Below are 23,623 nucleotides of genomic sequence, written 5' to 3' on the forward strand. Positions count from 1 at the left end.
TTTATTATTAGGTTATTGAGTTATTTCCCCCCCATGGCATCTTTAACCTTGTGATTTTCGATAAACATCCATAATTAAATCGTGTTTTACTTTCTGGAACCTTTGGTTTGCAATCAAAGCTGTGTTATTGCCATGAGGGCACTTAGGTGAAAACTTACTTTTGGTCCGAGTCATCTTCCTGTCAGTGGTCACTTGAAAACAAAATGTGTTTTCTTCAAAACAGCTTTCTTGAACTGTGTGGTGATTGTGTGCTCGATGCAGACTCCAGATTGCTTTTCTAAAAGACATCATTTGCCTCATTTATTCTCTCTGACGGGAAGATGTACTCCAGACTGTTTTTTTGTTGTTTCTTATGAAGGTATTGGTCTGCTTTGCTGCAAGCAACACAAAAAGATTGCAACATGGATCAACAATACCACGGACAAGAAACAAAAAGCATAATTGCCTTCAGCTGTAGTGAAATCTTCAATCTTAGCTATCGGAGCACCACATTGGTTGTACTTCTACATCAAATGCACAGACATTTGAAGAGGGGAAATGGCCTGGCTTGAACCCACATGTTCTGCACGTGTTGAGAAAAGACCTTTCCACAAGCGCCGTAGAGTGAGTTCAGAGACGGGTCACAAAGTGGCAGTTTGGTAAGAGACGGAGAGAGAGGCATCCCTTGAAAGGTTGTCGGCCTATGTTGCTAACCACAGCCATTTCGACGGCGCACCACAGGAGATGGAGGCGGAGGAGAGGGGAGGGTAAATAGGGTGGGGATCCACACATAAGGCCAAGCCCTCCAGGCAGCGAGCTGGGGGGTGGGGGGAATGATTGAGAGGTTGCATAAAAGGTGAACCCCAGTGAAGCAAAAGTCCTTCAAGCCGTTGACACCTGCAAAGCTCCAGACCCAAGGCGGTTAAAAGCTGTGTGCCCTTATTCAACATCCGCCCTGGGGGAAACAAATGAACAGGGCTGCCATCGGAGGATGATGTACACGTACTGTGGATCTACAAACCCCCATGTAGGTCAAGCCACAGACATGTCTGTCTACATCATATATGTAGACAGACAACGGCACCACCAAAGTAAAAGGAAGAAATGACGAACGAACACACACACACACACACACACACACACACACACACACACACACACACACACACACACACACACACACACACACACACACACACACACACACACACACACACACACACACACACACACACACACACGGTGACCAGTATTGAACAGGGCAGAGATCTCCATGACTGATTAATGCCATCCTTATGAATCATCAATGTCATCAATCATTGACTTCCAAGACCAGATTCTGCAATGCAATTACAATGAACTTCAAACCCCAGAAGTTTCCCATTTGCTTGTTGCACCCCTTACCAATGATAGCGTGTACTTCATAAAGCCACATATAAATAACACTAAGGCCTCCAGGTTGCCAAACAACGATAACCCCTGTTTGCACAAGGGCAATAACTCGTCTAGGTTACCACATGCAACTTTAATGTCACTTTTGTGATCAGATGCACCGGACTGGAACACAGACCTCTCCAGACTGTCCAGACACAGGGTTTGATTTCATTTCCTGTTAATAATAAATACATGTTAAAATGGAGCTCGGGGCAAGAAGAGCCTTTCTGTTCTCCTACACGTCCAAAGTGTTGTTTCAGTAGAAGGGCTTATTCAGGCGTACGGCTGTGCGATGCTGAGGAGAGCGCAGTGATAGCCGTGTGCGTGACTTCAGTCGGGGATCAGTGGGGGTAGGCGAGAGGGATTATGGTTTTGATGAAGCAGCTGGTCATCTGTTTACATTGTGGTCAGATTGCAGGTCCACACACACACCCTCCCAATCCTGGCCTGAAGACCACGGCGGGACGTGGGCTGTGGCTCATCGAATCATCTCCTCGTGTGGGAGGAGCAGCCACATGCTCTCCGCCGGTACAGGTTCCAGCCAGGCTTTCAGTTTGCGAAATAAAAACAATGTTTGCATATTTTTTTAGAGACTGCATGGCAAAGGTCGAGAGGGAAGTAAAACTCCACCTTATTGCGGGGGGGGGGTGGGTGGGTGGGTGGTTAGGGAGGATATCATGCTGGATTGAGATGTTGCGTTTCTGTTCCATGTAGAAACTTTTTAGAAGATCCTCTGCTGTTATGGCACGCACGCAAGCGCACACTAGGGCTGCTCGATTATGGGAAAAATCATAAATCACGATTATTTTGGTAAATATTGAAATGACGATTATTCAAACAATTTTTTTTGAGTTCGACAACATGTTGTATTTATTCAGCATGTCACTCCCAAAAAAAAAACTTAACTGAGAACTTTTAAATTAAATTTTGCCTTAAAAGAAATACACAAAATGGTCAAAAAGAAATTGTCCCAATCTAAAATAATATACAGATATGTATCCAGATGTTCTGCCCTTTCTATAAAACATTCAATATAAATAAATATATAAATATCGAAAAACTTGATTATGTTAATTCTGCGATCATTTGTGGCTAAAATCGAAATCGCGATCAAAATTCGATTAAGGCCTGGGTCCCGTCCTCACACAGGTGCATCTCCAATCTCCATGGTCCCTCTCCCAGCGAGGGGCCCTGACCTTCCTCTGCGACCGGACAGAGCGCAGTGAGCCTCAAGGGGGGGGTCCCTTCTCGTGACCGGGGGAGTGCACGGGATTCAAAGCTGATTGAATTTGACTGTTTTCCTTCTGAATGCTTTCCCTGGTGACGAGCATCATGAGTGGCCCCTTATGTTCCACATTTCCTCTGGATCAGTCAGGCAGAGTTCCGACTCATTTCTCACAACAACAACATCCCAAATTGCTTTATTACCATGCGAGGACACGGTAGCCTGGTCCTACCAGGCTCTCGTACTTCATTTCATTCGCCATGATCAATCGCTAACGTTTGGACGTCGTGACGTTTGCCATGCGCCGGGAAAGGCTGGGAATTACGTTGCGTGTAGGCTGAAAACAAACCAAACACTGTGCGTGAAGATGTCCGTTAACGAGAGCTGACTTTAACGTCATTGTTCTCAGCCACTCCCTCTGTTCGCTGATTGGACGCACACAATTTGGACGGAGAAAACCCGCGAATATTCCGCAAACCCAGACATAGTACTGAAGGGAAATTCAAATTGAGCGGAAGCACTTAGGCGGGCGGAGGCAGGCTGGATACGCTGTTGTCAGCCAGTCCCTAGAGTGTATCTGGAGACTTAGGCCTCCTTGAAACGTGTCAGGGTCAGGGATGAGGCTAACCACCACAGCTTCAATGAGGAACTGAGAGCAAGGGACTTTTTCTTCATTTTACTCTGACGCCTTAGCAAATCAACCCAGCAGGCCGTGAATAGGAAGGCTTTGTTGGTGAAAAAAACTAATGAGAAAGCAAGTGTGAAGGACGTGGTGTCATCTTCCACAGTAGGCAGAGATTGTAATATTGTCACAAAGTAGAGAGTAATAAGAGCACAGATGGGAAACTAAGTAGCAGGATGTCAACACACCTGCAGCCCAGCTGTAGTATAAAAACTCAAACATAAACAGAACAGTATATGCAGTCATAAGGTAATTCAGATGTACTGAAAACTTCCTCAAACCAAGACAAACTGGGTCCTTGTTTCACAAACAAATATTTGACTTGCTAAAAAATGTAAACACTGGCTAATAATTCAAGTGACCAACAGACCACATTCTCCCAGCTTCAAACTGTGGCCTCGATTTCCCCTCAAAACACACTGCCTGGCACAGTATCACACCTAAAGGCGTAACAATTCATAGACTGTAATGTAATAATAACATGTAAACTGACTTCCATTGGTGTAGGCCTGCAGCTGTTTGCATGAGAGAATAATGACACAGACCTGCGTGAAACAAAGAGAGAGACTTGAACAAAAGCAAACAAATGACTCGTCGTTAGACGCTGCCCTGCATCGTTTCATTGCTAAACAGGTTGTGTGGAAACACAGATTCCACGGTGGGAGATAACAAACTCTGCGAAGGTGATACATCATCGGTTTCACACCAGCAGCCCCAATCTGAGACAGTAAAATTCCCAATTCTACTAGTAAGGCTAATGCCTTTACGGAGCCATTCGAGAATGCGGTGTGCATTTCACATTCATGCCACATATTATTTACTCCGCTTTATTTTTCTGACACTGTGCTTCCATGATGAATTGGTTTGACAAATGTAAGCTTGCATTTCATTACAATGAATGCAGGCCAGGGGAAATAGACTAGGAGTATATAAGGCTCCAGTATCTATTATATTGTCCCTTATACCACACTCAGTAACCTGTAGTTATTGAGGGATTGAAGGTTCTATTTCTACATATAATGGTAGCTGCAAGTAGTTACCATTAGTAGCTGCAAACTTCGGTTTCTACAGAGATCAAGGAAATAGTCTATGCCTGACAGCCCGTCGACAATCCATACATAGTATGACTGCTAATACCAATAAGGTTTACTTACAATAACAGCCTAGTTGTCCAAAATCCATTTGTGTGCTAAAACGACTCGCTTTAAATTGTCCTCAGTTCAATTTAGACTAATTTGCTGAATAAAACGAACCATATCAGATAAGCAGAACAAGCATGAAACTACTGCAACTTCTTGAACGCTCTAGTGTAAAGTGAGCATCAACCTTTTTTTTTTTACCCTGGTGTTTTGAAACATCCTGAGGGGAGTCTACACGCTATCTCATCTACAGACCAGGCCTTGGTTCTGTCATTTGGAAAGGTAAAAAATCATGATCTACTCAAGAAATACTAACACTGAAATGTCTGAGGTGCAGATGAAATTGGAAAATTATTGGAAAATGTGTTATAATATTATGAGATACATAAAGCAGTACTTTTGCCAACAACATCATTGAGAAATATAGATGTTGCAATTAGTTATTCAGTATCACACATATGAATGTATCGCTATGTATTTGCACAAAGACTCACACACAGTTTTCTAGATAACCAAAAAGAAAAGGGCTCTAGATGTGAATAACAGGACATACCTTTAGGGCAAGAATGAGTGTGTGTCAGATCTCCAGTGGTCCTAATCCTAGTCCCATGATCCGAAATTAGTTCACTGACTCTCTCACACAGGCCTCATTGGCCTCTAATCGTGTTGTTCACATTGACACTGCAGTTCTTATTTCCTTTTCAGATTGCCCCAAAATCCGAGTTTCAACACAAACTTGTTCAACGCAGAAGCAACACAAACGCTTAATTTCCCTTTCAGTTTCATAAATTCAGCCCATGTGACACACACACACACACACACACACACACACACACACACACACACACACACACACACACAGTACACACACACGTGCACACAGGAACCTACCTGTAGATCTGCTCCTTGTAGTCTACAGTCCATATACTTCTCCCATGCAAACGACAGATCATTGTGATGTGGACTGGCCATGTCTCGCACAACTTCGAGAAGAGGATGCAAAGTCAGTTATCACTGATTGGTCTGTCGGTCGCCTCCTCAATCCTCCGAAGGTCTTCCGAAAGTGTCCCCAAAGCGGTCCTCGAAGTCATGCATGACACATCTATGAAATTTGCTATACTGGTCTGCCTCTTTGACAGCGGGCTCTGCAGGAAAATCCCAATAAAGCAGCTACCAATAGCTAGCATCAGAGGATATTATTACTTCCTCCATGCACTCAGAGGTATGGATGGTGAGCGCTGTGTCGTGTCGTCCCCACACACACAGCTGAGGGGTGCTGTGTGAGCACACGGACCATTTCTACTATACCTGCCCTGTTGCAAACAAAACAGGTCAAAACCAGACAGGAGCGAAGCCCATAGCTAGCCTATCTGTCAACAGTCAATGAGATGGTACGGCAAGGTAAAAGCCGGCTGCCAGAATACCACTTCTGGTGAAGAACGGCGCTTTCAAAATAAAAGCCGGTCCTGTGTTTTCTACGGCAGCCACGCGTCGCCTGCAGGTGGTCGTTCGAGGGTAGGCCTATTTCTAGTGAGATATATTAATTATTTTTCTATTTTATAAGGTTAGTGTTGTTATGTGACTTGTAATTATTTAATCAATTCCCAAATAATTTATCAAATCATGTTTTTCATATAAATAATAAATAATCGTTTTGTCCAGGTTAGAATGTGTAGGCTACATTTAATTATTAAAGGATTTATGCTGTTATCCTAATATATATGAAAAAAGCACGAGTCTCATAGCTTCAGTCGCGTAAATAAATGCTTTTACTCTGAAAAGTAAATCCAGGGCATTTGGACCATGCCATGACTGTCTTGACAAGGATGTTGGAGCTGCGAAGCAGATGCGGGATCGCACTACCGCAATGACACTAGATGGTCTACTCTCAACCATGCATGCATTGAAAAGACAAGAACTACATGAAATCATATCATGAGCCTGCTGGTTCAAAACAGTATTGAATGACTATATGTGAACAATAGCACGAGAGCGAGAGTAATGTCAAACATTGTCGCAACATAACTAACTCATTCAATACATATTACGATAAAGACAGCATTACATGTTTGGTTGTACCTCATTTCACTATGCGGTCCTAGCCACTATGTAATTCAATGTTCTCTCATCAGCCTGCATCCCTCAAAGCGCTACTGTGGTTCATGGCGTCCCACCCAAGCAGTTCATAAAACAATAGCGCCCCCATCCTAACGAGCAGCATCAGTACCACACCGACCCGCCATAACATCACACATTATCTTTTTATTAATTGCATGCCATGCACATGAAGACGTTGTGCACATTTTTGAGAATTGTATTCGATTTACCTTGTACTTTTAAAGGACAGTTGGTGGCATGTGGCTACGGCAGTTTTAAGATGTCCATATTTCTGAGTAAATTTAAATCATTATCTTTCACAATATATTCAACTATGATTTGATATCCTCTCAAATGTGCAATGCATTTACATCAAGCTACAGTGTAAACTTCTACACACTGGATAGGCTTGGTTCTGCAATAGAGCAATGTACACACAGCAGCATTTTGTGTACATTGTGACACAACATTATATGACGATTTCGGATATTACATCCTGTTATATATATGTAGCGTCAAAATTCTTGCATAATCCCCTAATCAACCCATATCTCCTTAGTTCACACATTTCGACCACAGTCGACATATTTAGTTGAAGGTGTGTGTGTGTGTGTGTGTGTGTGTGCGTGTGTGCGTGCGTGTGTGTACGTGTGTGTGCGTGTGTGTGAACGCTGGAAGACAAAGTAGCCTATTTCTTCTCTAACTGCAGAACAAGGCCGTTTCATTTGAAAGCATTACATTATTCAGTTGGGTGAAAAACTAAATAGATATATGAACATGTTTCCAAGGAGCTTGGGCAGTGATAAAGGCAACTTGCATGCTATTGTGGTTCAGTTGCCACATAAACAGTTTATATATATTCACAAATTACGCTTAATATATTAATTAAATGTATTTTCCAAATAACAACGGGAATTGGAAGTGGTTCAAATGACCCCTTTTATCGTTCAATGGTGACATAGCCTGCATCCCACACGATGGCGCTGTAACTTCACTCAGAGACACACAACCATGTAACCTTTTTTAATCACTCCCCAGAATGTAAACCAACTCCATAGTATTTGCACCTCGAGTCATGTTTTTCCTCTCATTTGATTGTCAATTCGGTAACCCACACGTCCCATATCATAACCTGTGTTACAGTTTATCACAAGCTGACGTTAACGTATGTAAAACATCATAATAACCATGTTGCAGCACCTGATGTCATTTATTGCTGTTATGAATTTCACATTTTAAATATTTAATATCCCTGTAGTTCCTTAGTTTCCTTAGATTATGTGCATTGGTATAAAACAATGTCAACAAAATGTGTATATATTTACAATTCTGATAGGCATTCATATATATTCATAAAGGCAGAGGAATTACATCGCTGTATTTTCTTTTGTTTTTGTCTGTTACTGTCGAGCAGTTACACTAAAGAACACTTTGGGACTCAAAAGTCCCAAAAACCCTTTGGGACTTCCACTCCATATCACTTCCACAGATCTCTCTCGCTCTCTCTCTCTCTCCCCATCTCACGCTCTCTCCATCTCCCTCTCTCGCTCTCTCCATCTCCCTTCTCTCTTCTCTCTATCTCCCTCTCTCTTCTCTCTCTTCATCTCCTTCTCCATCTCCAGCTCACTGCCCTCACTACACACAGCCCACGCTGGCCGCGTTGTCGGGGCACTTGCAGGAGCGTCCATTCGGCGTGGCTAAACAGAGGTGAGAGCAACCTCCGTTGTTCGCAGCACAGTAGTTTTGTCCTGGGGGGGGGGGGGGGGGGGGGGGGGGGGGGATAATGGGGTGTTGAGGAGAAACAAGAACACAGAAAAGTTAAACATGTCCAACGATGACAGTCTGTTATGTTCAACACAGTCCACCCTGAGACCGTTTGGGGGGGGGAGGAGAAAGGTTTGTTTTTCAAGCACCAGAACATTTGGGCTTAAGGCAACAGCCGCTTCTCAATTTGGTCAACAGATACACATAGTTGGGTGAGACGTAGCAGACTCCAGATGTCGGAGGGCCCCTTGGCTCTGCATTCTCTGGATTTATGCCCTCTTATCTAGCGGGGAGGTTTGGAGGAGTAAAGCCTCGTACTGCAATATGCACTAACTGTTCCTAATTCCTCCAGATACTTAAATGCTTGAGGAGTACATCCATACTCGCTTTTTCCAAAAGTCCCATATTGAACTCAAAGGGGTTCATGGGATGGCGACAGTGACCAGAAAGAGGCTGGAGGAAGCCACAATTTTACCAGAGTGACAGCATTTCTAAGAAATGCTCTTTAGACCGGTCTATGAATCACAGAATGCTGCCAAAGGTCACGGTGCAAACAGAATGTCGTTTTCGGTAAACATTTGGGGGTCAACGTAAAAAGAGGAGATTTAGGAAGCATGCTCAGAAGTATTGAGTGTGTGTTGAGTGTGTGAGTTACCCGCTGGACACTGGGCGTAGGCGGTCGTGATGCCATACAGCTTGGTGCGTTTCAGAGGCAGGAACTCGGACGTCTCCCGGCCACCGTTAGTGTCCACGGCAACCACAGCCTGCCTAACATAAACATAATCAACAGAACAGTTCAGTCCTCCATGGGCAGAGACGGACGGGGCTCCTGGTGGAAGCAGTGGGAGTCAAGTTTAGTTTAGAGTTAATTTGGCTCCTTTTTGAAGCACTTGAAGCATTTAGGCTCCCCCGTACGAAAGACAAACAAAAAGACTAACAGAGATACACAGTGACGCACACACAAAAACCCCCACACACACAGACGCACAAAAAAACCCACACGCAGACGCACAAAAACACACACACACACACACACACACACACACACACACACACACACACACACACACACACACACACACACACACACACACACAATCCCAAAAAACGGCTCCTCTCTGATCCACCGGGGTAAATCTCTGGGCAGATCAGAGGGAAGGGGGTCATGGACAGGTCATTCACAGACGCTGAAGAGACTGAAAAATGGCAGGCAGCTGTCACTTTTTAAAGCGGCCTGCTTGACCCTGCTCTCTATCGCCTGGCACCCTCTCTCCGTGGTCATGGTCCACAAACCGCCTGGCCCCACGGAGGGGAGAAAGCCCTCCAGTGTGCAGGGAAGAGGCGCCGAGTGTGGGGGAACATCAAGGCCTGAACCCTTCCTCTGGGAGCGGCGCTGGAAGGTTAACCTTTGGCCCTCTCTTCTTCATGGCCCGCTAATTGGCCACCAGGACAACGCTGGTCTCTTACATCACACGCCAAAGGGTACATAAAGGGTTCATTGTTTTTTTTGTAGCTTTTTGCAGCAACCCAGAATAACTTTTTAATTTTGGATGGGGATTTTTTGCAAGGAATGTTTTACAAATACAATTACAATTAGGGCATTTAGCAGACACTTTAATCCAAAGCGACTTACATAGGTTAATACACACATTGACAAACCGACGGTAGAGTCAACCATGTAAGGCGACAGCCAGCTTGTCAGGAGCAGTTAGGGTTAAGTGTCTTGCTTAGGGACACATCAACACTCAGCTAGGAGGAGCTGGGGAACGAACTACAAGGCGACTGCTCTACCTCCTGAGCAAAGCCGACCCTTTTACATCATGAGGATGCCTCCAGGATACGTTTCCACTTAGCTATGTCTCGAGCCTAACCCTTAAGTTGGTGAATATACAAAAGCAAGTATTAATTTCAACATGGGACAAAATAAGTCATTTGTTGACCAACCCTTGGTGACGGAGCCTACCTATCCCAGTCGGTGTAATAAAGGTTTTTCCCATAAGAAGTCATCCCGAACGGGTACTGGATCCCCTCAGTCATCTTCCTGCGGTCTCCCCTTCCCGGGTTCATACACTCCAGGATCCTCGTGCCTACAAGCAGGAGAGAGTTCCCCGGTTATGGGACAATAAAATGCCAAAGTGCTTGTGTTACGACAGTTGAAGTCTACGTTGCCAAAGATGATATGAAGAAAAAAAGCTGTGCCTAGGGTGATGTCCTGTGGCATGTTGGCAAGTTAGCAAAAACAACACAGCCTTGTTATTGAACGTTTGCTAGAACATTACATTGAGATTGCCATTTAGGGCATTCAAGCCCTTGTTACAAACGCTAGGTTAATCTATCCAACAAAGCTAGCTAGGATAAGATACTACACAATGCTAAGTACTATTAAGTGCAACTACTAAGTGCAAGGACGTACAACATACAAAAGGTCTGTACATTAAGGGCAAAGACGTACAACATACAATAAGTGAGTAAAAGGGGTGTAGGGGTAGGGTAGGGGGAGGCTCTGCAGACTCTAGGGGAAACCTACCGGCATCTGCCCAGCAGAGCAGAGAGCTCTGAGGCTCGTAGGTCAAGCCGTTGGGAAGGCTCAGGTTATCCTTCACCAACACCCGTCTGTTGGTCCCGTCCATATAAGCGGTCTCAATCTTGGGCGCTTCCCGGTCCCAGTCGGCCCAGTAGAGGTTTCTTTGTAAAGGAATGCGGGCGTTGTTAGATCAGATGCTGGACTTGGGAGAGATTCAAAGAAAACGTTTGTGCCCAAGCCCGAGCAAAATGGGCAACACATGAGAAGGCCTAACCCATTAGGGGGGTCGGCGATGATAGCACGGGGGTTCACGAGGTCCGTGGCTACAATGACCCGCCGTTGAGACCCGTCCATGGAAGCTACTTCAATCTGGTCCGTGCTGGAATCCGTCCAGAATATATTCCGGCCCAGGTGGTCTACGGCGATCCCCTCCGGGCTGGTGACCCCTATTAGGGAAGGAGACGAGGACTCATCGATTGCTCTCACTTCACTCTCTCACTTACGTGTGTGATGCAAGAGGATAACAGACGTGGTTTTGAGGCTGAATTAACTGCGATCGTGGACCCCACCTGACTCAATGACCGGGATGATGTCTCCTCCTTCCAGGCTGGCCTTGTTGATGGAGGACGGGCTGATCTCCGTCCAGTAGACCATCTTCTCCACGCAGTCGTAGGCCACCCCGATGATGAGCTTGCCCTGCGGAGATAGAGAGGTCAACCACCCGTGTCTTTGAAGTGCGGTTTCTTTGAAAACCCGAACGGTGTGCGATAAAACGAGAACAAGAACAGACAGACAGATGGTTCTGCATATTTCCAGACATTAACGTCTAGACACAGGCTAGAAAACAAACAAAAACTGGCCCATAAAAAAGAACAGCCCCGGAATATGGATGCGCAACAGCTAGACACAAACCGGAGCCAGCTGGCCAGGGAATCTGCGCAACATGAAATGCAGTTTGTAGTTCTAGGATGTTGCGCTGATGTTAGCAATTAGCAACCATGTCACCATGTGTCTACAATAAAGCACAAGCCTAGCCTTTTCCAGAGCATGAGGCAGAAGGGGGGAAATTGGGAGCTTCAACGCACAAGCTGGTTATTACAGGCAAGCAAACTTAGGTAAGCTGACAACATGTGCAGAAGACACTAATTTCAACACAGGTGGTTGTGGTGGCTTTCTCCAGAATGTTGACAGATACCTACAAGTAAGTGCTATTTTTTCTGCTCGAGTTAAGCCACATTTAACATCCTATTCTTATGCTTAAAGTAAGAAGCATTGGATATGGATCGTTTTCATTTTAAACTGCACAAACCTATTATCACACAGTGAGAATGTCAAATGGGATTCCTAAGGTCACAATGAGTTTTCACATTAGAACGCACAGACGCACAACCGCTCTTCTAACCAAACATTCATAAATAAACAAGCCATGACTATTAGAGCACACTCAATCTCCAACACACAGCAATTCACCCATTGGACAGAATAACAAACCGATTCGAACCACATGTCAAACATCTTTGAAAAACCCTTAGGAAAACCCAATCCAATAAAACATCCCATGGTAAACGCCACCAGTCGACCGAGGAGGATTGATCTGAAACAACAACAAGTTGCGACACAACACAACAGACTCACAGGCAGATGGAGCACGGTCTTGGCCTGGTCGGGCTTCATGTCATAGCCCTCCAGGGGGATGTGCTCGATCCGGCCGTTCTGGGCGAACACCAGGTGGGTCCCCGAGGGGGGGGGCTGGACATTGGGTCGGGGGGTGGGTCTCACCGGGGGCTGGGAGTCGCCGTGGTCGATACCTAGCGGAGGTCCGGCGGGAAATGAGCGGTGGCCAACCGTCGGTTCATACTAATTCCGATTCGGGAAACTTTATTGTCTATCAACAGTAAAAAAAAAAATTGAAAGAACCCAGTGTGCAGAATAACGTTTCATATTTTGTACGTATTTTGTTTACTACAGCATATGTGATGTAGGTGTACTTTTTTATTCAGCTTTGGAGGTGCTATTGTCAATCGAGAGCCATGAAAAAACGAAATACAAAAACAAAACAAAAAAGAATCCATTAACAGCAGGCCTAACAGAAGAGCAAAGTGCAATATTTTTTAAGTGCCCAGTGCGCAGAATAAAGTTTCATATTTTGTATGTATTTTGTAGACTACAGCATTGGTGATGTCAGAGTCATTTTGTAATCAGCCTCGGAGCTGCTACTCACAAGATGGCCGCTGGCCCGGTCCGAAGCGCGTCCCGGGGATCTCCTGCCCGCGGTGGTCCACACACCAGCAGTGTCCGGTGCTGGCGTGACACTGAACCGGCGTGTAGTCGCCGCGGTCGCTGCACGTGGGGACATGGTGGCCGACTGGCCGGGGCCGGTACTCTGAGGCCCCCAGGAGGCTGTCTCTGTGGGCTTCACACTGGGTCTTGGTCCTCTCTGGGGAGCGTATAAATCCAGTTCAGAATAAGACTGGAAAGTGCTAGAAACAACCATTCATTAGAACAATCTCCTCAAAAAAATAAAAGATGGAATTTAGTTAAGGCTGAAAATCTCTTTTATCGTTCTCCTTCTCCCAACATTACTGATAGATGGCAGAAAAACGATCGAATGCACTTTTATAACAACCCCAGCCTCATTAATACCAGATAAAATCAAGTTAAAAATAAGAATGGAAACTACTTGAAATCTCCATTTACTAGAACAATCTTCTTGAAAAAGCATTGCAAAATACGGAATTCAGTCACGACAGAAAATCTCTTTCATCGTTCTCCGTCCAGACATTACGGATAGATGGCAGAAAAACGATCTACAGCCCTTTTATAATAACCCCACTCATTAATACCAGATACAATTTTGTTAAAAATAGGACTGGAAACGACTCGAAATCCAGATTCAACCCAAGCCTCATTAACAGCAGATTAAACCCACTGTGTTCCAGAGAGAGCGCGGTGAATGTTATCAAGGCTCTCCGAGGCCGCAGGGGGGCTCGCATTCCGAGACTCTCACCTGGGGCGCACTGGAAGCCGTCTCCATAGTAACCTGGCCTGCACTGGCAGGTGAAGGATCCCTGGGTGTTGTAGCACACGGCGTCCTGGTGGCAGCTGCCAGGCCGGCATTCATCCGAGTCTTGGGGAATCAAGACACGAGGCGTTGATAAATGGTAAATGAACTACATTTATTCAGCCCTTTTCTAACCAGTGGCCACTCAAAGCGCTTTACGATATCGGCTAACAATCAACCATTCATGCACACATTCACACACCGATGGCGGAGTCAACCATGCAAGGCAACAGCCAGCTCGTCGGGGGGCAGTTAGGGTGAGGTGTCTTGCTCAGGGACACCTCGACACTCAGCTAGAAGGAGCCGGGGATCGAATTAGCAACCTTCTGGCTTCCAGCCAACCCGCTCTACCTCCTGAGCCGCGTGCCGACCCCTTGAGAGCCTGAGGTTCAGTTTTAAAGATCTGGTGAACTTCGGCCTTGGCTGAGTTTGAGGTCAGAGGTCAACTGGGGGGTCTGACCGTGGCGTTGTATGTATGGATGATTTGAGCAGATACCGGTAGACTACAGAACAAGAGGACAGGAGAGGTATGGAGAAAAGAGAGAGAGAAGAGATGGAAAATATGAATGGGTGAATCCCTTGAGAGTGAGTGTGTGTATGGCGGGGGGGGGGGAGGGCCGGGATGTGGTGAATATACATACACCATCTGCTTTGTTTCATGTCCTGCTGTGTGGTTGTACCAGATGTATAACCAATCTACACTGCGCTCCCCCGGTTGGATGGTTTAACAATTATGTCCCGACCATCCTCGTTGTGGAATGCGGAGGCTGAACTGGTTGTAATAACTAAAAGCAAAACACTTGAGTGAAGTATCCTTATTGTAAACACGTATTCCGCTAGGCCATCGCTGCGTGGATAGTTTCAGTTCACTAGTGAGGTACTTTTTATTGCCATGCAAGAGAGCTGCAACTTGTAGAGTTATTGATGAACTGTGTGTGCTCTCGTTTCAGGGTGGGTCCAGACAGCTTTGACTTGTAGTGTTAATGATGAAGTGTGTGCTCTCATCGATCACCTTGACACACTCTGCCATCGCCTGTGTATCCTGGCTGGCAGGAGCAGATGAAGGCGGAGCCTCCGGTGTAGCTGCACTGAGCGCGCTCAGGGACGTCACAGTTGTGGGTTCCTTCGTCACAGTGGTTGGTGGGTCGGCTGACTTCTGTTGGAGAGGAGAATGAGCGGTATGTCAAACCGGGTTTTACCGCCAATGTAAATATAAATGTTGAAATTAAAATAATGAAGTCCTGATAGGTGTGTCATTAAAGGGATGGATAGCACGAGGCAGTGAAAATAAAGTTTTTAAGTCCATAGCAAGCATTAGGAAGGTTGAAACAGAAAGTAAGAATCTCTGGGTAATAGGCTTGCGTGAACACACAGATACGCACACACACACACGCACACACACACACACACACACACACACACACACACACACACACACACACACACACACACACACACACACACACACACACACACACACACACACACACTCCTAGACCCTAATTATTCCAGTATTCCCCAGTATTAACTCAAGTCCGCCATGCTAATCATATGCCTCAATAACTCTCCATTCGTGATAAACAAAGGTTTTATACCTTCTATTACCGTTTATGTTTTATAAGTTTGTTTATTGGAACATTTCCACCCTCTATTACCAGAGACTTGCAATTGGACCTGGTGATGCAAACATGCCACTTACCAAGACACGAGTGGCCATCAGTGGCAAACTGATAGCCTTCGTGACATTCACAGCGGAAGGTCCCCGGCTGGTTGTTGCAGATGGCATTCTGGTCACAGATATTAGGGATGGTTCTGCATTCGTCCACGTCTGGTGGGGCAAACATAGAGACAAAACCACAGTCACGATGGAATCATCAAAGAACTGCAGTTGATTACAGTCTCCTAGTGAACTCTGGGAACTCTGTACATTATCGTTTTCCTGATGCCGGATCAGCGGGGGCGTTTCCAGTCTTAATTACAACAATCTACAGAACCTATCTTTATGGTGACTGAAAAACATCCCTTTTCTCTCTCCTCCTTGTGCACTACAGAAGTTCTCTCTCTCCCTCTCCCTCTCCCTCCTTCTCTCTCTATCTCTCTCTCTCTCTCTCTCTCTCTCTCTCTCCCTCTCTCTCTCTCTCTCTCCCTCTCTCTCTCTCTCCCTCTCTCTCTCTCTCTCTCTCTCTCTCTCCCTCTCTCTCTCTCTCTCTCTCTCTGATATGCTGAGAGGGGGCTGGGAACTGGATATGCTGTCCTTTGATTGAATGTTTGGTCTGGGACCATGCGGTGCAGTAATACGGTGGCTTTGTTTACGCTAAGGTCTCGCTTTGCTAATTGTCTAGGAGTGCCCAGCTTCCCAGGAAGGAAGGAATTACTAATTGAGTCTAATGGAAAATCAAACGATGGCTCCTTACAGATACATACCATTTCCCTGATGGAATCATTCATCATGTAAATGTAACTGTTACTAATCACATTTTGTAGGGGTTCACATGTAGGTGAAGCCCTACAAAATATATTTCTGCAAAAATGACTATATTTATATATATAATTCTATTTATATATAATATATATATATATATAATTATATTTCTTTCCCCTTCAAATCCTCTTGTATACATATACTACAATGGGAGGTTTTGCATAAATTTTTCATCCGTACCGCGGCACGAGCGACCGTCTCCGTCGAATCCGACGGCACACTCGCAGTTGAAGTGAGTGCCCTGGCCCGGGCGGCAGACGGCGTTGGTGTCGCACCCGTGTCTCCCGGTGAAGCAAGGGTTCTCCTCGGGTTCTCCTCCTGAGGCCAGGACACACAGGAACGGGGCGGGTTTATATACAACGCTCAGATGGGTCTATAGCGGTCATCATGACAAGATAAGATCTCACCAAGTTTATATATATATATATATATATATATATATATATATAGGTCGTCGTGAGAAGATAAGATCTGACGGCCGATATATATATATATAGGGGGGGGTCGCTGCTAGACTTCCTTCACCAATCACAGCAGCTATCACCAGACGATCGAGACAGAATGGTCCCGCATGCGCTATCTGGGACCAGGATGTGGACCACGAGAACACCAGGAAGGAAGTGAAATAACGCCAAAACAGGAAGTCTCAGGAAGGGACGACAATAACCCGCGTGACCTCACCGTTGACGTCGGCGATCTTGTTGCTCATGGCGTAGCGCATGAGCTGGTTGGTGGAGTCGTACATGACGAAGATCTGGTCCACGTTGAGCATCTGGGTGGGTTTCATGGATCTGAGGGACTCGTCGTGCTGGCAGCTCTGGAAGCTGATGGTCTGGCGCCACTGGTACGTCCGGGTCTCGGACGTGCCCTCGGGAAGGGTGACCACGTAGTCCCGCGTGGACGACGAGCTGATGACTGGGGAGTGGAGGCACAGATGGGGTGAAAACCAACAGACACTTGAAAGGTTGAAAGATGATTCAGAAGCCTCTTGGGGATTGGACAGGGTCATGTCTAACAGCATTAGCAGATGCACGCAGAGAGAGATAAAGACTAATGCACATGTGTATATAACATGATCGTTTGCAAGGCAAACTCGAGAATCAAGGAAAGTTTGCGATTTTCCAGCATGCGATCATGTTAAGGAATGGCTTTTACTCATTTGTCTCAACACAATCAAAATCTTTAATATAGACAATATAGACAATTTATAATATATTTTCAATATTCTTGCCTGAACAGCAGCATTTTTTGCAACATAGAAGTTAGACATTTTCTACTGAATAACTTGTTGCCGTTGTTAATGTATCCACGACGTCATGCGTGCGTGACATTGACGTGACTCTGAGTCTGGGTGCCTTACGGTTGTTGGTGTACTGGTAGATCTCAGAGTACTTGTCGAGTTGCACGGTGGCCCCCCGGGGCACCTCGGGGACGCGGCCCTCCAGGACGGTGCTCACTACCAGGTGGTCGTGCTCGTCGATGCCCTTGAACTCCTGCGTGATGCTCAGCTTCTCGTTGCTGGGCTGGAAGGTCACGTCCGCCTTCCTGGTGAACTCCCCTCCTGCAGGGGAGGGGAGAGGGGAAAACATCAAGAGGAGCGTCCCACTGATGCTTCTCAAGATTTCTTCCTTGCTAATTAAGGGAGTTTTTTCTTGCCCTCGGGAGGGCTAGGGTCAGGGAGGGTGTCATGAATATACAGCCTGTTTAAGCCCCTTTGAGACTAAACTGTGATTTAATTGAATTGAATTGCTCTGAATGAACTGTGATCATCCCACAACCTCCATCCCCTCTCTGCCTGCCTGTTCTGGGTCAGAGATGAGGTAATGCAGGGAGAGTCCTTTCTTTGACGCTAGGTCAAGGGGAAGCCGTTTACGCTTTTCAGAGCATGGTGCAGCATCAACAGTTGAATGCTTCTTGAGTTCAGTGAAAATATTGCTGAGCGACGCAAATAACAAAGACGTCACTTGAATCGGCAAAGCCAAGGTGAACCGAAAGGATTTTTAGTCTCGCTCGGTCCGTTGGTCTAGAATCTTTTCCCTCACCTACGATGCTGAAGCCGTTCTTGAAGCCGGGCTGCTCCAGGGCGAAGGCCCAGCCGATGACCCCGCCCACGGCGGACAGGGGCATCAGCGAGGGCCCAAGGCTGTCCGGGATGTCGCTGATGGCCACGTAGGAGCGCCCGTCGTTGACCACCACGTACGAGTGGAGGTCGTTGTTGCTGAACTCAACCGGCGAGGGGGAGTGGCCCACGTAAACCCTTCCTTGCACCTTCCCGTTAATCCTCTGGTGTTTTCCTGTGGGGGGGGAGCGAAAAGACTCAAACCATCATCTCAGTGCCTCGCTGAACTAGTGCTTCCTGGCGCTAGTGTTGGTGTTTTAACGCGGCACGGGACCAGGTTCTCACCCTCCGCCACACACTGTTTTCCGTTGCCGTAGAAACCGGGCGTGCAGTGGCAGCAGTAGCCGCCCGTGTAGTCCCGGCATTCGGCGAAAGGACCGCAGTTGCTTCTGCCGGCAGCGCAGGTCTCGGAGCTGTACCGGAACACTGCGAGTGGAGCGGACAGGCGGAGCGTTGAGCATAAAGGATGGAGCTTGGAATGACAGCACTCAACATGTTAAGAACATAGTACAGCACTACCACAGTCACTAGCAGAATCGATGAATCGATGAAAAGTTTTTCTTAGGAGGGAGAGCGTGTTGACATGTAACCGAAAGGTTGCTAGTTCAGTCAATCTCTGGCTCCTCCTAGGAGTGTCGAGTTGTTCCTGAGCAAGACATCTTACCCTAACTGCTCCCGACGATTGGATAAAAGTGTCTGCTAAAGTGTACATAGACCCACCGTCTACGTTGATGTCGGTGTTGTCCACCACCACCACCTCCGGTTGGTGCACCGGGTGGTAGTTGGGGTTGAACGGTAGAGAGAGGGCCTCCACTTGCTCTCCCGCGTCATAGCTGGCCTTCCTGGTCGCTGGGGTCGGCTCCTGTGGCCTCTCGGCCGGGAGGTCAAGGACCTCACCGGGGGCCACGTTGGAGAACAGGGGCGAAGTTCCGACCTCGAACACGTAGACGCCGCGTACGCCCGCGTTGGTCTCCCTGAGAGGGATGGGAACAGACTCGAACCATGACTCCTGACACAATCCTCATGGATTCAGGAACCACGTTTTACATGAATGAACAACGTTCCTAAGAATCAGCAGGTGGGTGCTGAGCTACTTACTCCGCCAGCTCCCTGACGGTGGCCTCATCAGTGGCGATGGGGTAGTAGGGCCCTTGACTGGAGAAGAAGTAGCCCTTGACCAGACCCTTACTGATGCCGACCTGCATGGGCACACTAGCGCCCCCGATGGGTGTGGAGTGGAACTGCACCCCGCCCCTTTCGTACAGCAAAATGGCGTAGGAGGCCTTCTCGTGGGTTGCGATCACCAGCTGGAAGGTGTTCCTCTGTGGGACGAAAGATCAACGATATCAATCAGTGGGTTCAGTGCAGCGGCACCACCCCTCTCTCTCCACGACGGCCCGTCCCAGCGGGTCTCACCTTCTTGCCCACGCCGTCCCCTCGGCTCGGGGGCTCGTGGGTGGCCACGTCCACCCAGGTGACCACCACCACGTGGGTGGGGCTCACCGCCGGGTCCTCTGGGAAGGCCCCGTTGATGAGGTCGCCCGCCTGCCGCAGAACGGCGGGGCTGTGGTCCTGGCGGAAGAAGACCTTCCCCACACCGTCGCTGGTGTCCAGGTCGCCCTGCAGTGCAGCGAGCATGCCGAAGTCGGCGGGCATTCTGCCCAGGTACTCTGCCTCGGCGGGCGGCTGGACAGTGGCCACGAAGCCGTTGGTGCTGACCTGAAACGAGTGAAGACAACGGTGAGGATTAGCTCAGGAGCAGTGACTCAGAGTGCTTGAAGGGCAGGGGCGGAAAAATAAAAAGGGCACATTCTTGCTCTAGAGGGCACATCGTCATAATTTATTGTATGAAGGGGCACAAGAGGACACCCATTCATTTTTTTCACATGTAAAGGGCAGCCAATAAGGCACTTTCTCTCGTATTCACCACTCTAGAAGGCACTTTTTCAACCATGGAGGCACTGTAAGGGCATTAAGAGGGCACTCATTGAGGCACGTTATCGAATTTTCTTATCTAGAGGGCTCATCATCATAATTTATTGTATGAAGGGCACCAGAGGGCACCCAATCATTTTTTCACATGTAAAGGGCAGCCAATAAGGCACTTTCTCTCGTATTCGCCACTCTTGAGGGCACTTTTTCAACCATGGAGGCACGAGGGTCCGCCACTGCTCAGGAGGTAGACCGGGGTTGACTGAGTTCGATCCCCGGCTCCTCCTAGCGGCGTGTCGAGGTGTCCTTGGGCAAGACACCTTACAAACTGCTCTTGCAAGCTGGCTGTCGCCTTGCATGGTTATTGCATTTTATTTGTATAGCCCTTGATCACAGGTACAATCTCAAAGAGCTTAACAGGCCATGCATGTACGACACCCCCCTGACCCTAGCCCCCGATAGGGCAAGAGAAAACCCCCTTAATTAACAAGGAAGAAATCGTGAGAAGGAATACAGAGTGGGGGATCCCTCTTTCCAGGTATGATCAGGAGTGCAATGGGTGCCATAATTGACATAGACAAATACATACAGGCAAAAAATAAATAAATTGGTGACGGTTGACTCTTCGAATCGGAGCAGCAATGTCTGTATGAATGCTTGTAAGTCGCTTTAGATAGAAGCGTCTGCTATATGGAAATGAAAAAGGGGTTTCAGTTAGTAGCCTGGGGGTGGGCCTGGGGGGAATGGGCGGCGATGACCTAATGGCTTTTACAGACATGTTCCAAAAGGGCTTGAATAACACACGCAGGCATGCTGCCACGGTAGAGGTGAACCCAGTGTGTGTCCTTTGGGCCCACTTTGATCTCTATTCCCCGCTCATTAGACTAATGAATCAGGGCAGCTGCCCTGGCCAACTAAAGTCTCTAATGAACAAACACACAAGATGTGTTCTGTGGCCACGGTGTTTCCTCTCTCAACACACTCGTAAAGCTCTTAATGAACTCATGCAGAGTTGTTAAATCATTTCAATAAATAAATAGGGTCCTGTAAATATTTGGGGAACACAAACATTCACAAACACACCCACACTGTCACACACACACACACACACACACACACACACACACACACACACACACATGCACACACACACGCACACACACCCACGTACACAGGCACACACACACACACACACACACACACACACACACACACACACACACACACACACACACACACACACACACACACACACACACACACACACACACATTGTTATTTATTGCACTTCCCGAGCCAGCGCCGGTACAAACTAGCGCACCGCTTGTGGCCAGAGCCATACCGTTTCCTGTCCTTACCCCAGACCCAGAGATCCTACAGATTGTACAATACCATCACCACAGCCACTTCCTGCCCAAAAGCGAGACAGCACTGGGAAAAGCAATCCCAACTGCTCACATCTGGCCCCTTCAAAAAAAAAGTCTGCACTTCATACTACAGATGTAACCCTACCTGATTCACAACACGGAGACCACTATAAACTTGTAACAAGTGTAATTATTTACTTTTTTTAAAATATATAAACGTACATGATGTGTGTTAGTCTTCCCCCACGGGGCATAGCCATATTAGGAAAACATTTATGTGGCCTGATCATTCAACAAGACACTCGACAGGCCATAATAATCACTGCAGCAGCACACATAACTCGCCTTTCACGCACAGCCACACTTGTTAGGGACCGCACAATATACACCTAACCTACACACTTAGACTAGTAAACCTTTCTCTGACTGTAACATTAATATGCTAATACCGTCACAACTATAAGTAAACATGTAATGTGCAATAGACTTAAAACCTTTCACTTGATAAGGTCATTGCTAAGCTCTTGGATTCAAGGCCAGTTGTTTTGATATACTTTAAAGTCATTCTGAATTATGAAAATACAATGAAAACACAGATTCAGTATAGACATCTTTGGTCGGTGGTTACAGGCCCTGGGACACAGGGTTGAAACATGCTTCTATGTGGGCTTTGCTTTAGTCGACTGTCAATATAAAAGATTTTCGAAGATTTTCAAATCCTTTTTTTTAATCGATTCATGATCACACTATTATATACGGAATACTAGTCCTAGATATAATCGTATCTTTTTTTACAATATGCGAGAGCATTCAGTCAAGTAAGCCCTCACATAACTTCTGCCAGAGGGTCTTTGCTTTGGGATGGATTGCAAAATGAGATGTGTTGGCCCCTGGTCAACAGTGAAACGATAACCCCACACAAGGTAGCGTGACCACACCGCATTCCACAAGGGAGTCCAGTCCAAACAACATGATGCACATCAATAAAAACTGCGTTTCTAAACACCGTCGATGGTCAGAAGAACGCCTGAAGTGCCCCAGTTGTATTTTAAAGTTTCCAATAGACGATCTTGTGGATCAATAAGACATGCGCCACAGTGACGTCTACGAAATATGATAGTTACAATATCTGTACACAAATTAGTTTGTTATGTTTTTAATAAACATGTATTGCTGTGTGACAAATACAAATGATGGCGATACATGGTGATAGGCTTAGCAGATATAATATCACTTCAATCCACTTACATAGATGCTATTGAAGGCTGCATCATAGAAGAAGAATGGTTTATCCAGAGCGAGCTGCAGCGTCTGGTCGTTCCCTGGTTGCAGCGCCTGGTCCCGGGACGGTCCGAAGGGGAAGAGCTCTCCTCTGCTCACGCACTGCACCCACGATACCAAAGAGACCACGAGGGTCGCCCACAGAAGACAACCCCGTTCCTGGAAACCCATTTTCGTGTTCAGTGCCACCGGGTCTGGTCGTGGGGGGCTTCTCGGAGGGTAGGTAGACCAGAGAGTGACGCCTGGGAGAGTGTGGTGTACTGGAGGTCTGGCAAGGGGTCGACCACGGGGCGGAGTTGTGAGGTTGTGAGGGGTGCGGGTTGTTCCTGCTGCTCGACTACAAACGGGGAAGAGATTATGAGTGGGAGAGACTGAGAGACTGGGTTGACTTTTTGGTGAACGTTAAGCAACGTTGGTTCACTCAAGTTCATTGATAGTAGAGCTGATTAATCTCTGTCAAACAGAGAGATTATGAGGTGAAGGATCATAGATCCTCGGAAGCCACGTATTACAACTAATTCTCATGAAATCTCAGTC

At 46.8% G+C, this 23,623-nt stretch overlaps 2 protein-coding genes across 6 annotated transcripts in view; both read right to left on the bottom strand.

Annotated features, from left to right (window-relative positions):
- lyst (lysosomal trafficking regulator) overlaps positions 1-5,874 on the bottom strand; it is a 67,693-nt gene extending 61,819 nt beyond the window's left edge. For 3 of the 5 annotated variants that reach the window (XM_060073558.1, XM_060073559.1, XM_060073557.1), the window contains exon 1: positions 5,351-5,874. In XM_060073558.1, the coding sequence (XP_059929541.1) occupies positions 5,351-5,431 (81 nt within the window). In that variant the 5' untranslated portion in view covers positions 5,432-5,874. Of the gene's footprint in view, positions 1-4,474; positions 4,636-5,012; positions 5,120-5,350 lie in introns of those variants that run through there. The other 2 variants (XM_060073560.1, XM_060073561.1) reach the window with 2 other exon arrangements.
- A 1,689-nt stretch (positions 5,875-7,563) lies between these two features.
- Positions 7,564-23,419, bottom strand: nid1a (nidogen 1a). Its single transcript, XM_060073570.1, has 20 exons — positions 23,054-23,419; positions 19,923-20,225; positions 19,605-19,828; positions 19,227-19,480; positions 18,792-18,932; positions 18,430-18,681; positions 17,748-17,948; positions 17,069-17,302; positions 16,568-16,705; positions 15,605-15,733; positions 14,918-15,061; positions 13,852-13,971; positions 13,066-13,281; positions 12,480-12,652; positions 11,414-11,540; positions 11,119-11,290; positions 10,848-11,005; positions 10,284-10,407; positions 8,976-9,088; positions 7,564-8,304 (listed from the first exon to the last, which is right to left on the bottom strand). Exons 1-20 carry the CDS (start codon positions 23,255-23,257, stop codon positions 8,192-8,194), a joined length of 3,540 nt encoding a protein of 1,179 aa, XP_059929553.1. The 5' UTR covers positions 23,258-23,419; the 3' UTR covers positions 7,564-8,191.
- Positions 23,420-23,623: the final 204 nt, after the last annotated feature.

The sequence above is a fragment of the Gadus macrocephalus genome, chromosome 15 (assembly GCF_031168955.1).
Source record: "Gadus macrocephalus chromosome 15, ASM3116895v1".
Classification (NCBI taxonomy): Eukaryota; Metazoa; Chordata; class Actinopteri; order Gadiformes; family Gadidae; genus Gadus; species Gadus macrocephalus.